At 46.7% G+C, this 27046-nt stretch overlaps 1 protein-coding gene across 1 annotated transcript in view; it reads left to right on the forward strand.

Moving 5' to 3' along the window:
* SAE1 (SUMO1 activating enzyme subunit 1) overlaps positions 1-27046 on the forward strand; it is an 83095-nt gene that overhangs the window by 41736 nt on the left and 14313 nt on the right. The window contains exon 7 of the mRNA XM_047711280.1: positions 23133-23277. Coding sequence (XP_047567236.1) covers positions 23133-23277 — 145 coding nt within the window. The remainder of the gene's footprint in view (positions 1-23132; positions 23278-27046) is intronic.

Consider the following 27046-nt stretch of genomic DNA (forward strand, 5'->3'; position numbering starts at 1 on the left):
GTGTTATCTGTAAAGTTTTGGGGTTTTGTGTTTTGACACAAGTATTTTGCAACTGTGTAGAGATTTTGGGATTGACTCAGTTTCCTTTATTTTTTATTTTTATTTTTATTTATTTTTTAAAGATTTATTTATTTATTTGACCGAAAGAAGTCACAAGGAGGCAGAGAGGCAGGCAGAGAGAGAGGAGGAAGCAGGCTCCCTGCTGAGCAGAGAGCCCGATGCGGGGCTCGATCCCAGGACCCTGGGATTTCATGACCTGAGCCGAAGGCAGAGGCTTTAACCCACTGAGCCACCAAGGCGCCCCTTATTTTTTATTTTTAAAGATTTTATTTACTTATTTGAGAGAGAGCATGAGAGAGGAGAAGGTCAGAGGGAGAAGCAGACTCCCCAAGGAGCTGGGAGCCCAATGCGGGACTCCATCCTGGAAGTCCGGGATCATGACCTGAGCCAAAGGCAGTCCCTCAACCAACTGAGCCACCCAGGCGCCCTGACTCAGTTTCCTTTAATTCCATATTTGAGTAGGTACTATCATGGCAGCAATCCTACTAGATTTTAATTTTCTGCCTGTGACATTTCGTTGGATAATACATCCCATATGTTTACTTTTCTAAACGGTACTCACTGCTTTTTCAGTTTCAATTTCAGGCCTTCGGGTTTGGTGATTAAAATGATGTTTGTGAGTCAGTAGTCATATAAATTTTTTTTTAAAGATTTTATTTATTTATTTGATGGAGATCACAAGTAGGCAGAGAGGCAGGCAGGGGGTGGGGTGGGTGGGGGAAGCAGGCTCCCTGCTGAGCAGAAAACCTGATGTGGGGCTCGATCCCAGGACCCTGGGATCATGACCTGAGCCGAAGTCAGAGGCTTTAACCCACTGAGCCACCCAGGTACCCCCAAATTTTTTTGTTACAGTAAGAAACACATACCAGGAAATTTACTATCTTAATGATTTTTACATGTATGGTTTTGTAGCAGTCATGGAATTATAAAAGGAGGCAGGCACACATGCCCTCTAGGCCAGGAGTGGCAGGAAGGGGCTTTCTGCTCCTCCCTCCATGCCCCTCACCTGTGACGTGCGTGGCTGAAGGACCCTCATCGCTGGCTGGTGAGTCCAGATTATCAGGCCACTTTCCCCAAGCCTCAGAACCCATGGCACAGGAGGGGAAGTGATTTGCCATCATCATAAAACAGATTAGTGGTAGAGTCTATGTCTCAACCAAGTCCCCTGACTCTTCCAGGGGCTAGTTCCTTCACACCACTCCAGTGCTCTTTCTGGCTGTCTCTGGATATCCAACACAGCCTTTCCTGAGCCTCTCTCTGCAGCAGGTGACAGGTTCTAGGCTTTCCTATATGGTGTCATACAACACATTCCTAGTGGTGATTTTTTTTGTTCAGTTGGTCTCTCTAGGCTCTGATATATCTTCCCAGAGAGGCTGGAGCTACTGGGAGTGCCCCAATTGCAGTGAGCCAGAGGGCCTGGTTTGGCTTCTGGGAGCTTCTCTATGAATGCATACTTAATTTTATTAATGCCCTCGACTGCCTGCTGGGCTGAAGTTCTGGAAGTAGAGGGAAATGGCTGTTGTGATCTCTCCCAGGTTATACCAGCAGCTTAGAATCCTCTGCTTATAGGTACGAAGCTGATCCTCTGTGGGTGTGTCATCTCAATCTTATACACAGGGAAATACTCCTTTTGATTTTCTGCTCAGCCATTCGTGGAGCTACGGGATTCTCCTGTAATTTGGCCTTATTGGATTTATGCAGCAAAGCATAGCAGCTTCCACATGTGAAGTTGCCTTCTGCAAATACACTGGCTGTTAACTGTCTTTGTGACTTCAGGCAGATAACTTGCTTTTCTAGGATTTTGTTTGCTTGCTTATAAAATGGTAGGACTAAGTCAGCCAGTCCGTCTTGAAAAAAAAATATTTTCTTTTAAGATTTTATTTATTTATTTGACACAGAGAGAGAGAGAGAGATGGCGAGAGAGGGAATACAAGCAGGGGGAGTGGGAGAGGGAGAAGCAGGCTTCCTGCTGAGCAGGACCCTGGGATCAAGACCTGAGCTGAAGGTAGACACTTAATGACTGATCCACTCAGGCGTGCCCCTCTGAGTCCAAATAATCAGTGAATCTAATAAAATACCCTTCTTGTGGCTTGTATTTCTCTTTTATATTTGTATCTTTTTTTTTTAAGATTTTTATTCATTTATTTATTTGAGAGAGTGAGTGCATAAGTAAGGGGAGGGGCAGAGGGAGAGAGAGAAGCAAACTTCCCCCTGAGCAGGGAGCCCCATGTCAGGCTCAATCCCAGGACCCTGGGATCATGACCTGAGCTGAAGGCAGATGCTTAATGGACTGAGCCACCCAGGCGTCCCTCTACTTTTAGACTTATATAACTTTATTAATTTATGACTTATACCAGAAAACTTAGTTTAGGGGCGCCTGGGTGGCTCAGTCAGTCCTTAAGCATCTGCCTTTGGCTCGGGTCATGATCCCAGGGTCCTGGGATGGAGCCCCCCTCATCAGGCTTCTTGCTCAGCAGGAAGCCTGGTTCTTCCTCTCTCACTCCCCCTGCTTCTGTTCCATCTCTCGATGTGTCTCGCTCTGTCAAATACATTTTTTAAAAAAAGAAAGGAAAAAAAAACTTAGTTTAAGTGTATTTCTTTTAATAAATTCTAGAAACTTTTTTTGTTTGTTTTGGGAAGGGCTATTTTTAAATTTTTTTTAAATTAATTCATTAATTTAAACAATATCCTCCACATAGTCCTAAAGTTTGATTTTAATTAGAACCATTCTTTTTGCCCAGCCTGTTTTGATTGCTAACCATGGCAGTAAAAGTAGAGTCCGAGTAGAGACTGATGCAGTCTCGTGTCCCGGAAAAACCACGGTCTTTGGAGACTGACAGAGCTGAGCTCAGATCACAGCTCCTCCCCCTTATCAGCAGGCCTAACCTTTGGTGTATGAGATTCATTCAGATCTGGGTTCCTGACTCAGGGCTGAGGGGCTGGCAGACAACTCTGCCTTCCCTTGGCTCTAAGGTACTGAGATGGCAAATATGAAAGATGAGTGCCGGGGCACAGCTTCTAGACTGTTTAGTATTTTCCTTTGACTCTTTCGAACATTTTCCAGTCAAATGTTGAGGAGGAGGATTGGTTGTGTTTTTGTTTGTTTTTTTAAGATTTTATTTATTTATTCTACAGACAGAGATCACAAGTAGGCAGAGAGACGGAGTGGGGGAAGCAGGCTCCCTGCTGAGCAGAGAGCCAGATGTGGGGCTCGATCCCAGGACCCTGGGATCATGACCTGAGCCGAAGGCAGAGGCTTTAACCCACTGAGCCACCCAGGCGCCCCGATTGGTTGTTTTTTTTTTTTTTTTTAAAGATTTTATTTATTTATTTGACAGAGAGATCACAAGCAGGCAGAGAGGCAGGCAGAGAGAGAGGAGGAAGCAGTCTCCCTGCTGAGCAGAGAGCCCGATGCGGGGCTCAATCCCAGGACTCTGAGATCATGACCTGAGCTGAAGGCAGCGGCTTAACCCACTGAGCCACCCAGGCGCCCCTGATTGGTTGGTTTTTTAAGTCAAGGTTTGTTTACACACCTGAAATTGATAGAAGTCTAAAATGGCCTTACTTTTGTTATCATAAAACTAAACACTGTTAACGTCTGACTTCCGGAAGTAGGATGGCCTTGGGGAGTATCCAGGTTGAGTGGTCGGCTTTTTAGGCATTACTGTGGTTTTCCTGTGGCATATAAGAATGGCTATTGGGTACTGGACACTGCTTGCTGCTCTACCTGGCAATGTGCTAAGCGGTCTGACATATTCTCATGTTATCGTGACAGCCTTCAAAATATAGTTGCTGTCCCATTTTCTTTAAAGAGACCAAGGTTGAGTGAGCATGGCTGTGGCTTGCTTGGGCATACGCTTGGTTTTATAGACAGAACCAGGATTTAGACCATGAGGTCTCTTTGATCCCTGGACTGTGTTTCTCGCATCTATAAATGCACCTCCGAGCTAAGTGATTTTGTTAAATTTCAAATCAGGAGCCCTGCATGTTAGAGAAATAGAATTACCACCACAATACAGAAAACCCTGGTTCAAATATGTATTAGACACAAAGATTATCTGAATTCTTTCTTTCTTTCTTTTTTTTTTTTTTAAGATTATCTGAATTCTGACCCAGATAGTCTTTTTTCTCCCCCAAGAGTTTTATGTTTTTAGGAAAAAAGGAAAAAAAAGGGGGCCTATCTTGAAAGATGACTTAACGCTTATAAGCACGCGCATGTGCGTGTAAACCAGACTGTTAAGCCAGTTGGGCTCTGTGCACTGGATGGCCGTCAGTGGCACGGAAAGATCTTGGAGCATGTATAGAGTGACCTTATATGTCTTGTTGGCTGTGTGATGTGATGTATTCCTTCGGGTGTAGCATTGTTTGTGACCAGTTTCATCTTGAAAGGTATGGAAGTTGTTTTCAGTTTTTCCTGGTCCTTGGAATCTGTTCCCAAGAGCCTTTCTAGGAAGGTGACCTCTACACCTAATGCTGCCTCGGGAGTTCCTAGTAAGGACACAGTGCTTGCTTGGCTGTGATGCACATCCGAGAGACCTCCTAGGGACCCTGAGTTGGTTTCCCTATCGCCCAGCAGAGCACACAACACGTACTCCGTAAGTAAGTATTTTTTGCCCGAGTGACTGGTTGTTGCTTGTCTGGACATTTGGCCCACTCTAGAGGGAGAGCAGCCTGCCCCGCGGTGTCCCCGCAGGATCTTCTTGCCTGCCCAGTTCTCTTGGCACCCGTCAGACTCGACTCCAGCATCGTGCTGGCCTGGCCCTCACACGTAGGTGTTTTACTGCCCCATTCACAATTCAGGCCCTGGGGAAGCAGCTGCTCTGTGGTGTGTGCGTGTGTGTTTGCCTTGTTTGGGTGTCGAGTGTTTTTCCAGTTTACCTAATAAGATAGCGGCCAGGCTGCATGCTTCCTGCTGCGTTTTTCCACTATCTTGAGAGTTGGCCTCACCATCTGTGAGCAAAAGGTCTCATCTTTTTATTATTCTCCCTTGGCATGTTGCAAAACATTAAGCATGAGCTGGTTTCCTGTGACAAAAAGTTGACTTTGATTTGTTCTTTTTGAGGTTACTGTGAGTTTATCATAACAGGAGTGCTAAAAATACCAGGTCTAGTATGGAAACAGCATTCACTTACCAGCGTGAACAATAACACGCAGGTTTAGCCCAGAGCAGGAAGAAATGGGCTTTATCGCAAGATGAGAATTACTTAGCAGAGAATCCTTGGCAATGTGAACTTTCTTGAAAGTTCTCAGTCTCTGTTCTTATGAGTCGTGGAAAAGTACTTAGGCCATTTCTGAGCCACAAAATTAAAGCTGAAAATAATCTTAACCAAACATTGTTTGAGTACCTGCTATATGCCAGGTCCCTTGCCTGGGAATCCTCATTAGATCCTTGCCAGTGGAAGAGAGAAACACAGACCATTTTCCCTGTGAGGAGTAACAGGGCTCTAGAGAAGGCTGTTGTGTTGTGCTGTTCTGTTTCTCAGCTTCTGTGAACTGCATCATAATAAACTACCGTGGAGCTCAGGGAACTGGGGGCCTGGGTGTAATTGGAAAGCCGAGGAGTCTTCACAGAGGACAATACATCTGAGCTCACTTGTAAAGAAGAGGGGTTTGCTAGGGACTGGAGAGAGGCGAGATGATTGCAGGCAGAGGCGCGGACCCTGCACGGGACCAGTGGTGGCAGGACTATGGCACAGTGAGGCTGGACCTCTTTTGGAGCTGGCTGGAGAGATCATTGGGGCCCTGCTCTTTTTAGCCTTTTATTCTTACAGGTTTTTTTTTTTTTTAAAGATTTTATTTATTTATTTGACAGAGAGATATCACAAGTAGGCAGAGAGGCAGGCAGAGAGAGAGGAGGAAGCAGGCTCCCTGCCGAGCAGAGAGCCCGATGCGGGACTTGATCCCAGGACCCTGAGACCACAACCCGAGCCGAAGGCAGAGGCCTAACCCACTGAGCCACCCAGGCGCCCCAGTTTTCTTTTTCTTTCTTTTCTTTTTTTTTTTTTTAAGATTTTATCTTTAATAGGTGCCTGGGTGGCTCAGTCATTAAGCTTCTGCCTTTGACTCAGGTCACGATCCCAGGATCCTGGGATCGAGACCCGCATTGGGCTCCCTGCTTGGTTTGAAGCCTGCCTCTCCCTCTCCTACTCCCCCAGCTTATATTCCCTCTCTCTGTGTGTCTTTCTCTCTCAAATAAGTAAAATCTTTTAAGAAAATTTTTATTTTTAAGTGCTCTGTACACCCAGCATGGGACTCAAACTCACAGCCCTGAGATCCAGAGTCACATGGTCTTCCGACTGAGTCAGCCAGATTCCTCTAGCTTTATTTCTTAGAGCACGTCTTTGTCCAACTGATAGGATACCAGAATTTACTCGGGGAAAGTTTGAAAAATACAGATTCCCTGGTTCTAGCCCAGATTTATTGGATCAAAACAACTAGCAGAGCCTGGCATCTCTATATTTGTAAAGCTCCCCCTCTTCTGAGTGCCCAGCCAGTGAGAGGGCAACTGCCACAGGGTGGGGGTACCCACGTGCTTTGTCACAGCTTTGAGCTCCTTTGTGTTCTTACTTTATAGTATATTAAGTATTTATTTCAAATGAGGCCATTACTACACTGAGGCAGGAAAAAGGAACTGACCCATGTAGCTTTTGAATATATACCCTCAGACTAAAGAAAAAAGAACTCTAAACAAATACTGAACTCTAATTAGTAGGTTTGTTTTTCACAGTGGTATATGGGTTAGCAATTCTGAAACTAGTTACTGTTCTAGAATGGAGCAGATAGGTAAATATATTGTGGATAATGAGAGTCAGATTTTTTTTTTTTTTTCCCCCCAGAAAAGGGAGTTTCTGTAAGTATGGAAGGTGGGAAAGTCTAGAAGGAACCCTGTGAGGTCAGATGGGCGTTGGAGTCACCAGATGAACTCATGGTTTTTCTGTGCAGATACAGACATAGATGTGTAGATGCATGTGTCTTCATGTTTATGCGTGTGTATTTCCTAGTTCTGTTTGTTGACAGGGCTTAGAAGCAAGGGTACTCTGGTCCCAAGCCATGAGTACACCTCAGCCCAGATCCTGCCTGTTAATAATCTCGTAAGAACCACGTTGTCTTGGAGAAATGGCTGATGCTGGGGCTTGGGTGGGAACATCACAGGTGAGCTTGGAACATCCTGCTCTGCCAGAAAGTAAGGATGTACTTGAAGAATGATGGGTCATGTCAGAGGAACGCAGGAGCCAACTTGAAGGGGCTCCTTCTGGGGAGATCTGGGACAATTGGAGGATCAAGTAAATAATAGATTATAACCCATTGAATAAAAAAAGAGCCCATGACTATACTGATAGATAAATATGTAAATAAATGGGGGTGAGAGGAAAGGTGTGTTTTTTAATTTTTTTTCTAAGATTTTATTTATTTATTTGACAGAGAGAGACAGAGCGAGAGAGGGAACACAAGCAGGGGGAGTGGGAGAGGGAGAAGCAGACTTCCCGCTGAGCAGGGAGCCCAACACAGGACTTGATCCCAGGACCCCAGGATCATGACCTGAGCCAAAGGCGGATGCTTAACTGACTGAGCCACCCAGGCACGCCCTGTTTTTGTTTTTTCAGTAGAAGAATAAGAGTAGGAGCGGTGAAGATTAAAAAAATCTGTATGTGACCATTACCATGGCAGTAAAAATTATTTCAGTCAAGAATCCTTGATGGATGCTAAAACGAATAGGAAGGTTTGTTGTGAATAGAAGAGATAATATCTTCCCAAACTACTTTTTAACTAATTACAGAGAGACTTTAGAGAACCCTGGTGGATTGTCCCTCAACTGAGAGATAAAAGTTGATATTCCAGGAACAGGACAGAAAGAGCTCATGCATCCTGAGAGGGCGCGCTGGGGAGGACACGCCACCACGCCAGATTCCCTGTCCGGAGTGCGTAGTGTGAGTCTGGTTATGGGGAAGCATCAGACCAGCTCGAATAGAAGAATATTCTGTGAAGTAAATGGTTTGTACTTTTCAAAGTATCACAAAGAACTGAGGAACTCTTGTTCCAGATTAAAGGAGAATAAAGAGACGCGAAAACTAAGTGGAATGGAGAATTCTGGATTGAACCCAAGAGTAGGGGAAGGTTTTTCTTTCTTTGGCTCTCAAGGACATTAGTGGGACAGTTGATGAAATTTGAAAAAGGTCTGTAGATTAGATATACTCTATCAATGTTAATTTCATGGTTTGTGTAATTGTTTCATGGTTACATAAGAGAATGTTCTTGTTTTTAGGAAATATACTCTGAGGTATTTGGGGGCAAATGGTGGATCGTTCAGGAAGAAATGAGTATGTACAGATAAGAGAAATAACGATAAATGTGGTAGAATGTTAACTTTTGGGAAATCTGGATGAAGTTACACAGGAATTCTGTGTACAGTTTTTCTGTATGTCTAAAATTATTTCAGAAGTTAAAAATAAGGGCGCCTGGGTGGCTCAGTTGGTTGGTTGAGCGTCTGACTTTGGCTCAAGTCATCTCCGGGTCCGGTTATCCAGCCCTGCGTCGGGCTCCCTGCTTGGCAGGGTGTCTGCTTCTCCCTCCCTCTCTCTCTCTCTCTCTTTCTCTCCCTTTCTCCCTTTGCCACTACCTCCACTTGTGCTTGCTTGGTCTGTCAAATAAATTAATTAAATATTTTTTAAAAAGTTAAAAACGAGCAAAAACAATCTCCAAACACACCGTTTCTCAACTCCTAGAAAAATGCTGATTTGGTAGCTGATAAGTAATACTTGCAAAGGGCTTACTGATGACATCTGCAGGGTCCATAGAAGGGCGTATTTTAACAGCACATCCTTATCATCTCTTTGGGTGGTGGGGGGTCTGAAGCTGGTATTCTGTAGGTACAGTTCCTCTGCAAAAGAGCTGTAGAGGTTCCCTAGATTTTCAAGAGTGCCTAGGGACCCTTGCTGTGGGAGATACACTGCACATCACCAGAATAGCAAAGCCTTGATGAATCAGGTAGGAGATGATGAATCAGTCTCCCTGGCCTCCACTATGGGGCTTTGCTCTGCAAAAAAGAATTTCCTCTGTCACGCAGTAGTGGGAGGCAGACTGTAGGGGGTGTATTTGCATGTAAACAAGTTCCACTCACCTTCTGTCTGGAGCTGGGTAGGAACTTACTAAAAATACAAGTGGTGGCTTGGAGGCAGGTACTGGTTGGGGGGGGCAACGGGCATAGATGTAATGGTGGCCTTTTGTAAGTCATTTCCCCCTGCTGAGCCTTATTTGTTGTAGGGTGGATTAAAGATGAGGTGCTCTAGTGCGCTGTCTGTGTATACCTAGAGCCAGAATGAATCTGTTCGAAGCCAGTGCTCCAAATTTAGCTGTTAGCTTTGTTCCAGCCTATTTGCCATTTTCTCTTCTGTGGAGCATTCCAGAAGTTCACATGGTTGATTGGCAGCTCCTTTCACCTAGAGTCCCAGCCCCGCCCTCTGCGTGGTGCTCTCTGGGACCCGAGTTTAGCTGGACCCCTCCTGATCTCCCTCTCTCGCAGCCTTCATCAGTGCTATGGCCCCTTTACCAGCCTCTGCCTTCAGAGCTCCTCCTTCTAATCCATTTTCAGTGACCAGACTAATCTGTCTAAAAACTGAAACCCTTCTGTGAATCTTTTTTGCCGTCAAGATACAATTTAAACTTTGTGGCTTGGCATTCTAGACCTGCGACCTGCTGACCTCTTTTCTCCTTTCCATTCCCTCTGCCGTCCTTGAACCCTACACTTCTACTGAACTACTTGCTGTCACCCCATAGCGTCATCCTTCTCATTTCTTTCTTTTTTTTTTTTTTTTTTAAGATTTTACTTATTTGACACAGAGATACATAGTGAGAAAGGGAACACAAGCAGGGGTAGTAGGAGAGGGAGAAGCAGGCCTCTCGCCGAGCAGGGAACCCGATGCGGGGCTCGATCCCAGGACCCTGGCATCACGACCCGAGCCAAAGGGGTTGCCCAATGACTGAGCCACCCAGGTGCCTTAACCCTCCCCATTTCTATACACATTTCCATTTCTTCTACCTGGAATATCCTACTTCAGCCCTTCCCATTTAACCGCCATGGCTCAGCTCCAGTGCTACGTCCAGGAACCTAACCCCCCTTATCTGAGTTGGGTTTCCTTCCTTTGTAATCCCCATGCCACCACCCAAACAACAGAGCTGACTTGAGGACTGTCTTCTGGGCCCCCTCGTCTCTTGACTGTCCAGCAGTGGCCTGACGCAGAACAGGGGCTTGGTCAGTGTGGCTTGATTGACTGCTGAGGCCACCTGTGCCACATTTGAGGAGTTTTGCTAATTCTTTTTTACTCTCTCTTTCTTTCTTTCTTTCTTTCTTCCCCTTTCTTAGGATTTTATTTATTTAATTTGTCAGAGAGAGAGAGTGAGAGAGCACAAGCAGGGTGAGTGGCAGGCAGAGGGAGAAGGAGAATCAGGCTCCCTACCGAGCAGAGAGGCTTATGCGGGACTCAATCCCAGACCCCTGGGATCATAACCTGAGTTGAAGGCAGACACTTAACGACTGAGCCACCCAGGCATCCCTTTTTAAATTTTTTTTTAAGATTTTATTTAGGGGTACTTGGGTGGCTCAGTGGATTAAAGCCTCTGCCTTTGGCTCAGGTCATGATCCCAGGGTCCTGGGATCAAGCCTCGCATTGGGCTCTCTGCTTAGTGGGGAGCCTGTTTCCCCCTCTATCTCTGCCTGCTGCTCTGCCTACTTGTGATCTCTCTCTCTCTATCAAATAAACAAATAAAATCTTTAAAAAAAAAAAAAAAGGAAAGAAAGAAGAGAAAAGAGCCTAATCCCCCAGTGAAGGGCCCTGGCCTCACCAGGTCCTTGCAGAGACAGGAGCTGCTGGTTGTTAACAAGCCCTTGCTCCCTGGACCCCGGGGGCTTAAAGGAGTGGAACTACTTCTCCATCCTCTATATGCATACAGCACAGTCCCTCAGCCAAGTCTAGGACTTACAGGTCCTGCCAGTCTTAATGGCACAGTGGGGAAAAGGAATCAGGCAAATTAGCACCATCTAGGCAGCTTTACAGGAGCCTAAAATAAACTAATGAAGCCACAGGTTAAGAATTAGCAAAATTCTGGAGCGCCTGGGTGGCTCAGTGGGTTAAAGCCTCTGCCTTCGCTCAGGTCATGATCCCAGAGTCCTGGGATTGAGCCCCGCATGCGGGCTCTCTGCTCAGCAGGGAGCCTGCTTCCTCTTCTCTCTCTGCCTGCCTCTCTGCATACTTGTGATCTCTGTCTGTCAAATAAATAAATAAAATCTTAAAAAAAAAAAAAGAATTAGCAAAATTCTGGAGTGAGTGGGTGGCTCAGTTGGTTAAGCATCTGACCTCGTCTCAGGTCACAATCCCAGCATCCTGGGATGGAGCCCCGCATCCACACTGGGCTCTGCTCAGCAGGGAGTCAGCTTCTCCCTCTGCCTGTCCCCCAGCTCATGCTCTCTCTCTCATAAATTAAAAAAAAAAAAAAAGATTTTGTGGGGCACCGGGGTGGCTCAGTGGGTTGGGCCTCTGTCTTCGGCTCAGGTCATGATCTTGGAGTCCTGGGATCGAGCCCCGTTTTGGGCTCTCTGCTCTCTACTTCCCTTCCTCTCTCATTGCCTGCCTCTGCATACTTGTGATCTCTATCAAATAAATAAATAAAATCTTAAAAAATATATTATTTATTTAGGGGCTCCTGGGTGGCTCAGCTGTTAAGTGTCTGCTTTCAACTCAGGTCATGATCTCAGTCCTGGGATCGGGTGAGCTCCTTGCTCAGTGGGAAGCCTGCTTCTCCCTCTGGCTCCCCCTGCTTCTATTCCCTCTCTCGCTGTGTCTCTCTCTCTCAAATAAATAAAATCTTTTTTTTTTTTAAAGATTTAATTTATTGGGGTGCCTGGGTGGCTCGGGGGGTTAAAGCCTCTGCCTTTGGCTCAGGTCATGATCCCAGGGTCCTGGGATTGGGCTCTACATCGGGCTCTCTGCTCAGCAGGGAGCCTGCTTGCCCCCCTCTCTCTGCCTGCCTCTCTGCCTGCTTGTGATCTGTCAAATAAATAAATAAATCTTAAAAAAAAAGATTTAATTTATTTATTTGACAGAGAGAGATCACAAGCAGGCAGAGAGGCAGGCAGAGAGAGAGGGGCAAGCAGGCTCCCCGCCGAGCAGAGAGCTCAAAATGGGGCTCGATCCCAGAACCCTGGGATCATGACCTGAGCCGAAGGCAGAGGCTTTAACCCACTGAGCCACCCAGGCGCCCCTGGGCTCTTTTCTAAGGTGACTAATTATTCTTGGTTCGTAAATCTAGCCAGACAAGTTTGGGGTTCACGTTTTCTTTCTCCTGTCAGTAGAATCTTCTCAGTCACCTATGCCTTGAAGTCTCTAGATTTGGATCTGGAAAGAAGTTTAGGTCCCAGCTGTGCTATGTATTTCTTGACCTTAAGCAAATCCCTTTACTTCGTGTCCTCTGTAGAGATGGAGAAGATTTTGAGAACTTTGTCCTCGCGATGATCATATATACAAGAGCCTTCAAAGTAGTTCTATTTCTCCTTTTTTAAATTGTAAAAGTGAGACAGATTAATAAAATATACAGGTAACTTCAGAGGAAACTGCCATCACTTGTGTTTTCGTCTAGAACTTTTTATTTTTATTTTTTTAAATTTTTAAATAATTTTATTTATTTATTTGACAGAGATCACAAGTAGAGGCAGACAGAGAGAGAGGAGGAAGCAGGCTCCCCGCTGAGCAGAGAGCCCGATGTGGGGCTTGATCCCAGGACCCCGGGATCATGACCCGAGCCGAAGGCAGAGGCTTTAACCCACTGAGCCACCCAGGCGCCCCCTAGAACTTTCTTTTTTAAAGGTTTATTTAATTTTTTAGTAACCTCTGCACTCAGCCTGGGGCTCAAACCTGCGATCCTGAGATTGAAAGAGTCGCATGCTCTTAAATGAGCCAGCCAGGGGCCCCTAGAACTTTCTGGTATTTTATACCCCATTTTTCCTCCTCTCTGTGTGGAATCTTTCGCAAGGTGTCGTGATAGTGGATGCTTTGTAATAATTTTTTTCCTGTTGTAGACTAGAAAACTTACTTCATACCTTCCGCTTCAGTTCTCCCTGCCCTCACCACGCTCCTTACTTACGTCCCTGCTGTGATGATTTGTAACTGTCTTTGTCTCCAGGCCTCAGCTTGATTTGGTGATCAGTTCTGTTCAGAAGCAAATTCTTATTTTAGAACTTGAGACCTTTGCACACCGGGTCAAGGGCAGCCGTTCCCATTGGGGTCTGGCATTCCCCACCGGGTGTTTTGGTGTCCAGCAGTGACAAGGACCACTGAGGAGGAGACGGCCACAGGGAAGTGGGTTCTGATAAGGTGGTGGCAGTTGAGTACTTGTTGATTTGCTGCTGTCATGACCACAGATGTTTAAAAATAATTTGTAGGAAGGGCAAAAGAAAAAAAAAAAGCAGTGGTTTTTTTGGTGGTTGTTGTTCTGTTTGGGTTTTTTGGTGCCACTGCCTTATCAGTGGTAGAGAACACAGACCACAGCCATTCAGAAAGGAAGGCAGTGCCATGTGAGAGAAGAGAGGTGAGGGGAAGGGCAGAGGTGACCTGTAAGTGCGGTCTAGTGCCTCTCGGCTGTCAGCACATAGCCTGGTGAGAAAACCCGTCCTGGTGAGGCACCTGCTCTGCTCTTCAGTGTGACAAGTGGGCATAACCCTGAGTCTGCCTCACGGGCCACAGGGATCAAACGAAGGCCCGGCCCATGTTGTACGTTCATAATTGTCGATTAAGGGCTTTACATGTGTCACAATCCCATTTATCTTCATAACTCCCTCGGAGAGCAGATCTTACTATGATTGCCCATTGTCTTGGGAGGATACTGACTGTTGGGTAGGCCAAGTCATTTGTCCAGGGTCACCAAACCTAGTAAGTGTCTAAATGTTGCCCAAAGCAGTCAGGTTTAATGACAGCTGAGCCTTGAACAACACAGATTGGAAATGTGCAGGTCCACGCACATGAATTTTTTATTTTTATAAATACAGTACAGTACTGTAAAGTGTATTTTCTCTTCCCTGTGATTTTCTTAATAACATTTCCTTTTCTCTAGTTTATTGTAGGAATACAGTATGTAACAGGTATAACATGAGTATTTGTTAATCAGCTGTTTCTCTTACAACTAAGGCTTCCGGTCAGCAGTAGGCTCTTAGTAGTGACGTTTTTGGAGAACCAAAATTACATGTGGATTTTCGAGTTCACAGTTGGGGTGGGGGGTCAGTGCCCCTAAACTCCTGTGTTGTTCACGGGTCGACTATATTAGCATTACCAGTAACGGCATTATGTCCATTTTAATAATTCTGAACTTCACAAGAGCCCTGGGACATTTCCTTATTCCAGTCTGGCAGATGAGAACCTGACGCCCCCGAGAGCAGATTGTAATAATGGGCTGCTTTGTCAGCGAGACCTGCCTGCTCGTTTGCTTTGCAGCCCTCCGTCTCCCCCACCCCCGGCATTAGCCTGTGTTGGAGCTGCTCTCGGGCCCCCAGCCCAGCTGCAGTCCTTGTTCAACGCCTCCCATCTTTTCTCTGACTGTCAGACAACAGTCACGGGAATGTCCTGTGCCATCTTCACTCGGTGAGAGCGGTTGGCAGAGAGCAGCAGATGCCCAGAGTCAAGGTCATGTGCCACTCAAGTGCTGGGCTAGAGAAAAGCCCCTGTCTCCCTGCTGCTTGTGACCAGGCAGGGTGAGTGTGAATGCAGAGGGCTCTGTCAGAACGGCTCTGTGAGTCGAGGGCGCGGTCGGCCGAGCTGGTAGAGAAGGGGCCCGGCGGCGGGGGGCTGTGGATCTCTTGCCCTCTGCGTGATTGTCTCTGCGTTTCACAATTGCTTTGTCCTTTTCTTTTTGCAAGTTACAGTCTTTGCATACTAGTCAAAGTGTTCTACTTCAAAGGTGAGAGTCAAGCTCAGGGATCACTTCACATTTTCTAGAAGAGAATCGGTATTTGGCCAGACAAGAGTCTGACCGAGTAGTTGGCATTATTCTAAACTGGTGAGCTCTGGGGTGGGAAGCCAGAGCCATCTGAAGTCATTTTTATTTTGTGAACTAGGGTGTCTCCTATCTTGTCTCTACTGCTAGGGAGGCGGTATAGCATTGAGGTTATGAGTGTGGTAACCTTTGAGTGTCCCTTGTGACCCTGAGCCTCTCTGTCCTCAGCCTCAGTTTCCCACCTCTAGAATGGGGTGGGAACACTTGTACCGTATTACATCATTCGGCTTTATTTTTACATAGTGGAGTGCATTCCAAATACAGGATATTATAGGACTTCTTTTTTTAAGGTTTTATTTAAGTAAGCTCCACACCCAGTGTGGGGCTCGAACTCACAACCCCCAGATCAAGAGTCACACACTTTACTGACTGAGCCAGCCAGGTGCCCTTGTAGAATTTTTTGTTTTTAACATAAATGTTGCCCAAAAACATAGTACCAGAACATGCTTTTAAAAAAAAATTTTTTTTTTTTTTAAAGATTTTATTTACTTATTTGACAGACCGAGATCACAAGCAGGCAGAGAGGCAGGCAGAGAGAGGAAGCAGGCTCCCCGCCAAGCAGAGAGCCCGATGTGGGGCTCGATCCCAGGACCCTGAGATCATGACCTGAGCCAAAGGCAGTGGCTTTAACCCACTGAGCCACCCAGGCGCCCCTAAAAAATTTTTTTAAGATTTCTTTATCTTTAGAGAGAGGGGGTGGAAGGGAGGGGCAGAGGGAAAGAATCTTTCAAGCAGACTCCCTGCCAAGTGAGGAGGCTGACAGGAGGCTTGATCCCACAAATCAGGAGATGGTGGCCTGAGCAGAAACCAAGAGTCGGACGCCTAACCAGCTGAGCCACCCAGGTGCCCCTGACTAAAACCTGCTTAAATAGAATTTTAATAGATGAATAATATTCCTGTCATATATAATATAAACCTGTCAATGTTTTATGTAACCATCCTACTATCTGATATGAGATTATTTCCAGATTTTCTGTGATATAAATAACACGGCAGGGACCATTTATATATAATTCAATCACTGGCCAAGGGGCATGAACCTTTGTAAAGATCCTCTGTACCACATTTTCTTATGGTTTACTGAGCATTTACCCTCCCACCAGAGCTCTGTGACAGAGCAGTTCCCTCTGCCTTCTTGCTTAGGTGAGTAATCTTGGCCTTTAATTTGGTAGGCAAAACCCGGCATCTTGTTTTCAGGTCACTTCTGAGAAATAGCACTCCCCCCTCGCCCCCTGTCCGTAACTTCCATGCGGCTGCTTCAAATTCTTTTCAGAAGAGAGTGAAATGTAAATAACATGAGACAGCTTTCTTGTTCTGTTTTGAGCTGTTTTGTGATGAGGTCCCACACCAGGTTTCACTGGAGAGGTGAAAGGGTGGCCAGGGCTTGGAGCTCAGAGGGGGCATGTCAGAGCGAGTCCTTGGGGAGGCCACTGTAGTGGTGAGGCTCTCTGGAGAGTGAGATCAAAGTAGTGTGCGGCCATGGTGACAAGACTTATGAGCGTGACCTCTGTGGATGGCTGGACCTGGGACTCTCTGGGTCACTTCTGGGTCCCCAGCACAACTCAGTACGGGGTGGGGGTGGAGTGCGGGTGCTCAGGAAGTGTTTGTGGATGGAAAAATGAATGAATGAATGAATGCATGCACACACCTACTTGTAAATTTCTGTGGTTAAAGAGTGAGGTACAAGAAGGGGCAGGTAATGTGGAACTGAGCTGAGCAGATGACCAGGCACCTCAAAAGGCAGGAGGCTGTGAGAGTCTAACTCACAATGACTTCCCCTAAAACATCACTGGCTTCTCCAACCCAGCTCTGTCCCTTCTTTGAGCTTCATGCTTGCGGGCTGGCTCTTCTTCACCTTTAGCCCTCAGGCCTTGAAAGCCAGATTTCATCTCCTTTCCCTCGTGAGGACACATGTGGTGCGTCGTTTATGGTTTTTTGTTTCTTGCTGGACTTTCCAGATCTGCCTTGTTTGTAAGGAACAGATCCATCTTGGGTATGTTGAAAACTCTATTCGATTCTCTTAATAGAAGAGCAGGCCTGTTTAGGATGGGTGAGGATCCTGTGTAGTTGTTGGGAGCCCTCCTCCCCACTCATGTGTGACCGCTTCCCATCCTTTGCCAAACATTGCAGCTTCCCACGGAGTGGAGATTTTCTGAGTGCCCACTATAGGGCACGCCCTGTCCTGGGCATTAAGTAGAGAATAGTGAACAAAGAGGATATGGTTTCTGTCCCACAAGCACAAAAATCCAGCTGAGGAGACAAATTTGGTCCTTGTACAAGTGAATTTACACGAATGACTGTAAAATCACATCCTGAGATCCAGGCATTGGAGGAAAGCGGGCAGGGGATGTGCCGTGGACCAGGATTGCTCAGAGCCGAGTCCCTGTAGTCCTCAGAGTGCACAGCTGAGTTAGTGAGGGTGGTGGAGTCAAGTGGGGAATTTCGGCACAAAGTCTGTCCCATTTCTCTGAGGGCGTGCAAGCTGGGCTTACGGCGATTGTGGAGGAGCGGGGGTCCTGGAGCGCTGTCATTTATGCCGTGCTCACGCTGCACCCGGCACTGTCCCTGCTGCTTTATGGAGACTGCTTACTTCACTGAGTCCTTAAAACCTGTAAGGGAAGTGCTCTTACGATTCCCATTTTATAGAGGCAGCTCAAGGATGTTGTCACATGCCCAAAGTCACAGTAGGTGGGAAAATTGGGATCCGGCCCAGGCAGTCTGGCTCCAGCGCGCTGTGGTCCCTACTGCTGCTGCCTGGCAATTCCAAAACCCCCTTGGGTCTGAGGAGCAGCATGTGGATATGCCGGGGTGAGAGTGTGCCCAGGGTCAGTGTTCAGGCCTGGTGGCCAGTGGGGACGAACGAGCTGGTTCCACCCAGTGAGACCACCCCGTTCTATCCAGTGATGCTCTCAGAGTGCCTTTGCTGGTTCCCAGCTTTTGTTACTCTGAATGTGGTTTTGTCACCTTCCCTGAATGCTCTGAGAGAGCAGAGGATGTGTTTTGCTTTCCCCTGTGCAGCTCAGGGCCTGGCACAATCGGTGCTCATTATTTACTTATGTATTTGTTGTTATCGAGATGTACTTGATCTATAACACTGTATTTCATGTTACAACATGATGATTTGATATTTGTATGCACTGTGAAATCATCACAATACTAGTTATTACCATCCTTGGTATGTAGTTATTGGGAAGAGCAGTTGATCAAACTTGAGACCTCATGTTTTGGCTTAAAAGACAGGCTGTGGGGAGTGGGGGTGCCTGGGTGGCTTGGTCGTGTTTAGGATCTGACTTAATTTTGGCTCAGGTCATGATCTCAGGGTTGTGAGATCGAGCCCTGCTCAGTGCAGAGTCTGTTTAAGACTCTCCCTCTGCCCCTCCATCTGCTCAAGCACCCGTGCTCTGTCACTTTCTCAGTAAATAAGAAGATAAACACAATCTTTAAAAAAAAGGGGGGGGCTGTATGGTAGGAGGATGACTTTTCTTTTTTTCTTTTTCTCTCACCCTTCCTTTCTCCATTTCTCCCTTTCTCTCTTCTTCCTTCCTTTCCTTTTCCTTCCTTCCTTCCTTCCTTCCTTCCTTCCTTCCTTCCTTCCTTCCTTTTTCTCTTCTCTCCCTTTCCTTTCTTTTTTATATGTGAGCCAGGAGTCCAGCCGATTTTCAGGCCATTCTCAGAGATAATGAGTCTCCACTGAGTGAGGCAGCTTGGGGGGACGGGTCTGTGGGAGGCTGGAGAGCACCAGAGAGATTGGAGCAGGGGTGTCAGGTACAGAGAAGCTTTTAGGTGTCAGGCATAGGAGGTTGTTGTGTAGATTTGGTTTTCTACCCCCTCACTTGAGCTATTTTGGGGGACAGCAATTGATTTAGGGCTAATTTGGAACATTAACTTCATTTTCGCCCCTATAAATGTGCTATTGGGGGGGCTTATTGATCATGCTAAATATAATTCTGTTTAAATGTAGTAGAAATTTGTAGAAAGAAATACAGTGATTAATAGTACTGCTTTCCAGATTTCTGTTACAACACAAATCTGATACTCTGATTCAGTTTAAATTTGAATTTGAATGTTAATTTCTTTTTATCAAAATGGTAGTATATTCACATGTACATAGTTTTTTCTTCTAAGAAATGAAAAGGTGCTTGGTTTCTCCTTTTTGAAGTTTGCCTTTTTCCATTACACGGGCAAGTCCTGAACTTGGGCAGAGACACTAGCCTATCATCTGTAGCGATGAATGTCATTCCCTCAGACTTTAACAACCTGAGTTAATTAAAAGGTTCAGATGAAGTTAATCAAGTTTGGAACTCTAATTTTGTGCAGTGTTTTGATATGATGCGATGAGTCATCTTTTGGCAGAGCAGCTCTCCATCCCTGACAATATTTGATCTTAATAGAACAGTTTTATAATCTGGAAACGGGTGAGGAGGTGCACTTCAGGAGTGCAGAGTCAACAGTGGTATATATATATATATATATATATATATATATGTGTGTGTGTGTGTGTGTGTGTGTGTGTGTGTGTGTGTGTGTGTGTGTGTGTGTGTGTGTGTGTCTGGCTGTTTGGGAGGGGTGAAAAGCAGAACAAAGAGGAGAATTTAATAAGCAAGAGCTTGTTAGGGGATAGGGTCAGTTCTGGGGCTGCTGCCTGTCCGGGACATGGGCTTCTCCCTGTCCTCCCCACCCCTGCTGACTGGAGTGCTGACATTGGAAAAAGAGTGAAAAATACAGCTTCTGTTTGCTTTGCTGCAAGTAAGTGGCCGGACTGACTGGCCCCCTTCCCGGAGGCCCTGAGAGGACTTCAGATGTGGTCAGCGAGGTATCTGGACGGTGCCAGCCTGCCGGCCCTCAGCCAGGCGGCCTGCACCAGGGCCAGGCAAGGGGCCCAGAGCAACAGCAGGGCCAGCTGCTGGCTGCCTTTGGTCTCCTCCTCTTCGTGCCGTCTTCTTTCTTTGTGGGGTAGAGCTGCTCTTCCACTCTGAAGATTGATGGGCCAGGTTTTGTATGGCCTCTGCCTCCACTTCTCACCGCAGCGAACTAGCAACTTGAAACGAATGGACCAGTTGGGAGAGGGCGGGGCCCATCTGGAAAATGCATCTCACAAAAATGTGGTTGAATAGGAGTCCTCCTGAGGTCAGGGGCAGGGAGCCAGACCTCTTAGAATCCTTGGGCCTGCATTCCTGATTGTCCTAACATTTCTCCTGGATTCGATTAGGGTTAAGAAACACGGATTCTGAAGCCAGATCTGAGTTGGCATTTCTGCCCCACTGCTGATTACTGACAGTCACATTGACCAAGCCACTGCATCTCTTTGAACTTCAGCTTCTTCATCAATGCAGCAGGGAGCATAATACCTACCTCACCAGGTCATTGAGGACGAGCGTTAATGCCCATTAGAATAGTGCCTGGCACATCGTAGGCACTGTTTGTTTTCCGATTATTATAATGGTTTGAGCTTTGTTCCAAGAGCTGTATTTTTTAACCAAAAGATGAAAAGCTTTGTGGGGGAGCTGAAAAAATGATCCCCTCCCCTCCGTCCCTCGTGACAGTTGGTGCTTCTATTGCAGTGACACAGAAAGGAGAGGATCACATAGGAGGTAGCCTCGCGGAGTTCCCACACAGTTGCCACCGGGCCTTGGGGTGTGCAGTGCGAGTAGCTTGCCCTTGGCATTGCCTCCGTCATTGCTCGGGAGACACTGATACTCATTCTGGGTCTGTCCTTGTGTATTCTCGGGAGTGATTGACAGGAATAGCGAAGACATTTGATACAGTCCGCCCGGAGTATCTTCTCTTTTGGGCCTGACCAGCAGATTTCCAGATTCCTTTGTCTTCACAGGACATTGTTGAAAAAGAGTCCTGGTCTAAAATCTTTTCTCTGCCCTGCCCCCAAATGCTTATTACTTGATCGCATTTATTTCCTCCAGATTGGAATCCCAGCAACACATCTGCTGAATTAGAAGTGAGGCTTAGGTGACAGCGGTTTGGTCTTAGCCAGCATCCGAATGGTCATCAGCTCTGAGTTGGCTGCCAAGTGGTCCAGTAGCTTTGAAGATTCTAGGAGCTGTGTCTTTTTTTTTTTCTCTCTTTTTTTTTTAAAGATTATGGTTATTTGAGAGAGAGAGCACGGGGAATGGGGAGGAACAGAGGGAGAGGGACAGACAGCCTCCACATTGAGTGCAGAGCCCCACATGGTCTCGATCCCATGACCCGAGTTGAAATCAAGAGTTGGACACTCAACTGATTGAGCCACCTGCGTGCCCTGGAGCTGTGTTCTGAAAAAGAGGAAAATTGGGGTGCCTGGGGAACTCAGTCAATAAGCATCTGCCTTTGGCTCAGGTTGTGATCCCAGAGTCCTGGGATCGAGCCTCGCATCAGGCTCCCTGCTCAGCAGGAAGCCTGCTTCTCCCTCTCCCACTCCCTCTGCCTGTGTTCCCTCTCTCGATGTGTCTCTGTCAAATAAATAAATGAAATCTTTTTTTTTTTTTAATTTATTTATTTGACAGAGAAAGATCACAAGTAGGCAGAGAGGCAGGCAGAGAGAGAGAGAGAGAGAGAGAGAGAGGAGGAAGCAGGCTCTCCGCTGAGCAGAGAGCCCGATGCGGGACTCGATCCCAGGACCCTGAGATCACAACCTGAGCTGAAGGCAGCGGCTTAACCCACTGAGCCACCCAGGCGCCCCAATAAATGAAATCTTAAAGAAGAAAAAGAAAACAAGGAGAAGGATGGATTCCTTAGTCCAGGGTGGCTTCCAAATCCTTGAATTTTTAAAGAGCCTCGTAGCAGTTAGATCATTTTCCAGTCCACCTTAATTTTTAGGGAAGAGCCCCTTGTACGGATAGAGAGTATAATTTGTTGAACAAGTTCACTTTTCCAGTCAGCAGTTCTCGATAAGACTTGGAAGGAAGCACTTCTTAAACTAGGAAGCCCCTTCGGGGCCTGAGCTGCTGTCCCAGAACACTAGGCCCCATCTCTGTCCACCCGCACTCGAAGCGGCAGTGTCATGGGGGGCGGGGGGTATTGCCCTAGAGATGGGGCTCCAGGCCGGCTGTGTGCCACCTTGGGGAGCTTGCAGGGAATAAGGACACCATGCCCCCAGCATGCAGTGAACATCTTGGACAAGGTGTGGTGGCAGTAGAAGGTGCTGGTATTTTAATCAGTCTTAGGCTCCTGCCTCTGTCTTTTTGTTGGGGTTAAAAATTCGAGCCCTGTTAGGCGCTCATTACATAGTAGCTCTGATTTGCTGCTATCATCTGAACCTTTCCTCTGGTTCACAAGGAAAATTAAACATTCGTTTTTAGAGGTTGACATAATTATTGTACCAAGGGAGGTTTTGTTTGTAATGACCTGCCTGTCTGATGAGTCTGAGCATTTGGCTGACCTTCTGGCTGAAGCAGCCCTTTGAACTAATGCCTAGAACGCATGCCTCCCGATCCTGACCTGTCTTGTGGGTCATAATTGGGTCTTTTCCCTCTGCTTGAGGCGTCTCCCCTACTTCCCTGCCCCCATATTCACACATACTCGACCCAGTTACTACTTCCTTTGGGAGTCCTTGCCTGACACTACCCCACCGAGGACATCAGATCCTTTTGTTACACTATTGTGGCACTTGTCACAGTAATTCTAGTTAGTTTTGTGATTTTTGATTGTTGCTCTGTGTTTGTGAATAAATGAAAGTAGATTATCTTTCACTTGGCCCTTATTTTAATTAATGTACCACTTTCTGTGTTTACGTTCTCAGTATCCGTAAGCATTTGTTAATGAGAAGACTTGGTTTTGGGGCACATGGGTGGCTTGGTTGGCTGAGTGTCAGACTCTTTGATTTCAGCTTGGGTCATGATTTCAGGGTCAGGGGATCGGGCCCACATTGGGCTCTACACTCAGCATGGAGCCTGCGTCTATCTCTCCCTCTGCTCTTCCCCCCCTGCTTGCTCTTGTTCTCTCTCTCTCTCTCTCTCTCAAATAAACAGAATCTTTAAAAAAAAAAAAAAAAGAAAGAAAGAAAGAAAGACTTGGTTTTAACCTGCCTCCTTTGCCTTTCTTAGTGCTCCTGAAGTTCCGCACAGATAAAGGGAGAGATCCTAGTTCTGATACCTTTGGGGAAGATTCCGAGTTGCTGCTCCAGATTCGAAACGACGTGCTTGACTCCCTGGGTGTTAGTCCTGACCTGCTTCCCGAAGACTTCGTCAGGTTAGTCTCAGTGTTTATCACAGGTTAGCCTGGATTGATAAATGTCTGCTTTCAGCGTTTGCCTTAATTTGTGCAGATCCCTTATTAAGAACGAAAGTCCCGAGGAGAGCCTCCTTCGCCGCATTCTGCCTACCCGTGTTGATCTCTGGTGTAGCACCATATGTGAAACCCAAAGAGAGGTTATCTTTTGTCATAGATCATTTATATTCACATGGCTGAAAGTTCAAGATAATGTGACATCCACATACACTCCTCTCTACCTTTCTCTTTTCACTTTGCATTATCTTTTAGGACTGTTTCCAGATCAGTACCTAGATTCCTCCTCTGTGTCTGCTGCTCTGAGGTGTTTCAGCATGGGAGCACCGCGGTTTATTGAACCTGTCCCGTACTGACTCTGGTGGTGGCCAGGCTTCTGTTACCACATAGTGTGGGGCCTTGTGCGTATCATTTTGTAGGTGTGCAGGTACAGCTGCAGGATCTGTCTCTGGAAAGGGAGTGGCTGGGTCAGAAGATTGTGGTTTTATCAGTTGGTAGATATGACCCCATTGCCCTCTATGATCACTTAACCAGTTTCTGCCATTAGCGGCAAGCGCATCCATGCTCCCGGCATCCACGCCCTTGGATCCTGGGATGCCTTCGCCCTAGGCGACCAGTCTTTTGCTCTCCTACTCAGCGGGTTTAGGATTTAATAGGAGAGGTCCAGATGGTGACTGTGTCAGGAACCCATCTCCAGGCAGTTTTGGGATCCTGTCACTCTCATTCTTTCAGTGTCTTTGGGAGGAGGGTCTGGAAGGCCTCCAGCTGGAGGCGCTAGTGATGGCAGCTGGACTGAGTTTATTGAGCAACAGTTATGTCCCGGGCATTGTGGTGGTTCTCTTCTGGACGTGGTCTCCTTCACAGCAACCCATTTTACAGGTGAGGAAAAGTTAAGTCAAAGCTTGGAGAAGGGGACACCTGGGGGACTCAGGCAATTAAGTGTCTGCCTTCAGCTCAGGTCCTGGTCTCAGGGTCCTGGGATCGAGCCCCGCATTGGGCTCCCTGCTTGGTGGGAGCCTGCTTCTCCCTCTCCCACTCCCACACCTCTGCTTGTATTCCTCTCTGGCTGTCTCTCTGCCAAATAAATGGGTAAAATTAAAAAAAAAAAAAGATTTTCTTTATTATTTGAGAGCATGAGGAAGGAAGGGGCAGAGGCAGAGGACAGGCGGACTCCCTACTGTCCCTACTGAGCAGGCAGCCCGATGTGGGGCTTGATCCCAGGACCCCAAGATCATGACCTGAGGATAAGGCAGATGCTTAACTGACTGAGCCAGGCAGGCACCCCCTATACCACCACATTTAACTGTCAAATTCATCCCTTTAATTACACATTATTATTATTATTAAATTGTTACTGTTTTCTCGTTAGTTAAATGAAGACACTGATGCTCAGAAAGATATTATCACTTACCCAAGGTTTTATTATATAGTCAACTATGTATATACACATACACATATAGTATATAGTGATAGAGGTCACACCCAGGTCTTACCACACTGCTGCCTTGGTTTCTTTTCAACAGTGAAGTAAATCAGGGTCCCTTCTGTTCCTAGTCCCTATTTAATTTTACTTGTGTCTGGGAACCTTATTTATTTATTTATTTGACAGAGAGAGAGACAGTGAGAGAGGGAACATAAGCAGGGGGAGTGGGAGAGGGAGAAGCAGGCGCAGGGAGCCCAATGCGATGCTCCATCCCAGGACCCTGAGATCATGACCTGAGCAGAAGGCAGACGCTCAATGACTGAGCCACCCAGGCGCCCCAGGGGAATCTCATTTAGACCCTACCAAAGCCCAACCAGCATAGGCCCAGCCGTGGGCCTTGAACCACCTGCCAAGCCATCAGCCAAAAAGAGGCAGCCGTTCACAGTATACTTTTTAAGTTGACACTGTGTGGTCAGGGGCTGAGATGCTGCAGGCTGCAGTGGGGTCCCCGTCTCCTGCTAACAGCCAGACATGCGTCTGTTGGTGGAGGAAGAATGTGTGTGAGAAGCAAGTGGTATCCGCTCTGCGCTTCACGGCGGGAGGCGGGGCTAGGCCACAGGCTTGCCCGGCGCTGGGTGCCCGGCTGTGAGTATGCAGTTTCGTGAACTAATTTGGGCACCTTGAGTGAAGAACGGCTTGCCTGTGGACTGCAGGCCTCGCCTCCCCAGAAGGAAAAAGCCGAAGCCTAACTAGCTGCTGGCTGGTTTTCTCTCCAGAGTGTTCTCTCTGCCGCCTCTCAGCAGAAACCACTTTCCATTATGCAGGCCCTCATGCGCTCAGGCGCTTCCGCTCTGTTGCCCTGTAAGTAAGAGGTGTTTGGCGACCTCCTGGAGTGTCTGTGGATAGATAGGTGGAGATGAGGCCTGAGATGGGCCCGGGATGCTGGCAAGGAAATGAGCCGCCGTCTGGCAGCTGAGCTCCCCTCATGGATTGCCGGCGGACAGCTCTGAGCAGGGTGTGGCCACTTGAATCTGGAAAGCTGTGCACAAGCCTTCTTTCCTCTCATCTATCTGTGCTTTCAGACACTGTCCTTTATGTCAGGTCATTTTTTCTCTTTCAGAAAGTTTTATTGCTTTTCTGATTATGAAAGTAACAGTTTGGGAGCGCCTGGGTGCCTCAGTTGAGCATCTGCCTTCGGCTCAGGTCATAATGCCAGGGTCCTGGGATGGAGCCCCGCATCAGTCTTCCTGCTCCGTGGGAGTCTGTCTGCCTCTCCCTCTCCTACTTCCCCTGTTTGTGTTCCTTCTCTCACTGTCTCTCTCTGTCAAATAAATAAAACCTTAAAAAAAAAAAAAAAGGAAAAAAGAAGGTAACAGTTGCCCATTTCCAGAAAGTGTTAAAAGAACAGCATCATTCATAGTCCCGCCGCTGAGACATGGCCACTGGTGATGTGTCAGGGTTTATCTCAGAGGCTTCTCTCTTTACTTTTTTTTTTTTTTAAGATTTTTTTAATTTAATCTATTTATTTGACAGAGAAAGAGATCACAAGTAGGCAGAGAGGCAGGCAGAGAGAGAGGGGAAAGTAGGCTCCCCGCCGAGCAGAGAGCCCGATGCGGTGCTCAATCCCAGGACCCTGGGATCATGACCCGAGCCGAAGGCAGTCAACCCACTGAGCCACCCAGGCGCCCCTCTATTTACTATTTATTCATATATTTTTTTTCTCTTTTTAAAAATATCAAAATGAGGGGCACCTGGGTGGCTCAGTGGGTTAAAGCCTCTGCCTTCGGCCATGATCCCAGGGTCCTGGGATTGAGCCCTGCATCGGGCTCTTTGCTCAGCAGGGAGCCTGCTTCCTCCTACCCCATATGCCTGCCTCTCTACCTACTTGTGATCTCTCCTTGTCACATAAATAAGTAAAATCTTTTTTTAAAATGTTCAATTCATCAGCATTAAGTTTATTCACATTGTTGTGCAGACATTACTACTCTCCATTTCCAGAACTTTTTCATCATCCTAAACTGAAAATCTTTGCCCATTAAACAATAACTTCCCATCCTGCCTTACCCCAGCCTCTGGTAATTACCTCTGTTCTGCTTTCTGTCTCTATGAATTTAATTAGTCTAGGTATTTCATGTAAGCAGAATCCTACCATATTTATCCTTTTGTGAAGTTACTGGTTTTTTATTTATTTTTTTTATTTTTATTTTTTTTTTAAAGATTTTATTTATTTATTTGACAGAGAGAGATCACAAGTAGATGGAGAGGCAGGCAGAGAGAGAGAGAGAGAGAGGGAAGCAGGCTCCCTGCTGA

Source organism: Lutra lutra, chromosome 17 (assembly GCF_902655055.1).
Source record: "Lutra lutra chromosome 17, mLutLut1.2, whole genome shotgun sequence".
NCBI classification, from domain to species: domain Eukaryota; kingdom Metazoa; phylum Chordata; class Mammalia; order Carnivora; family Mustelidae; genus Lutra; species Lutra lutra.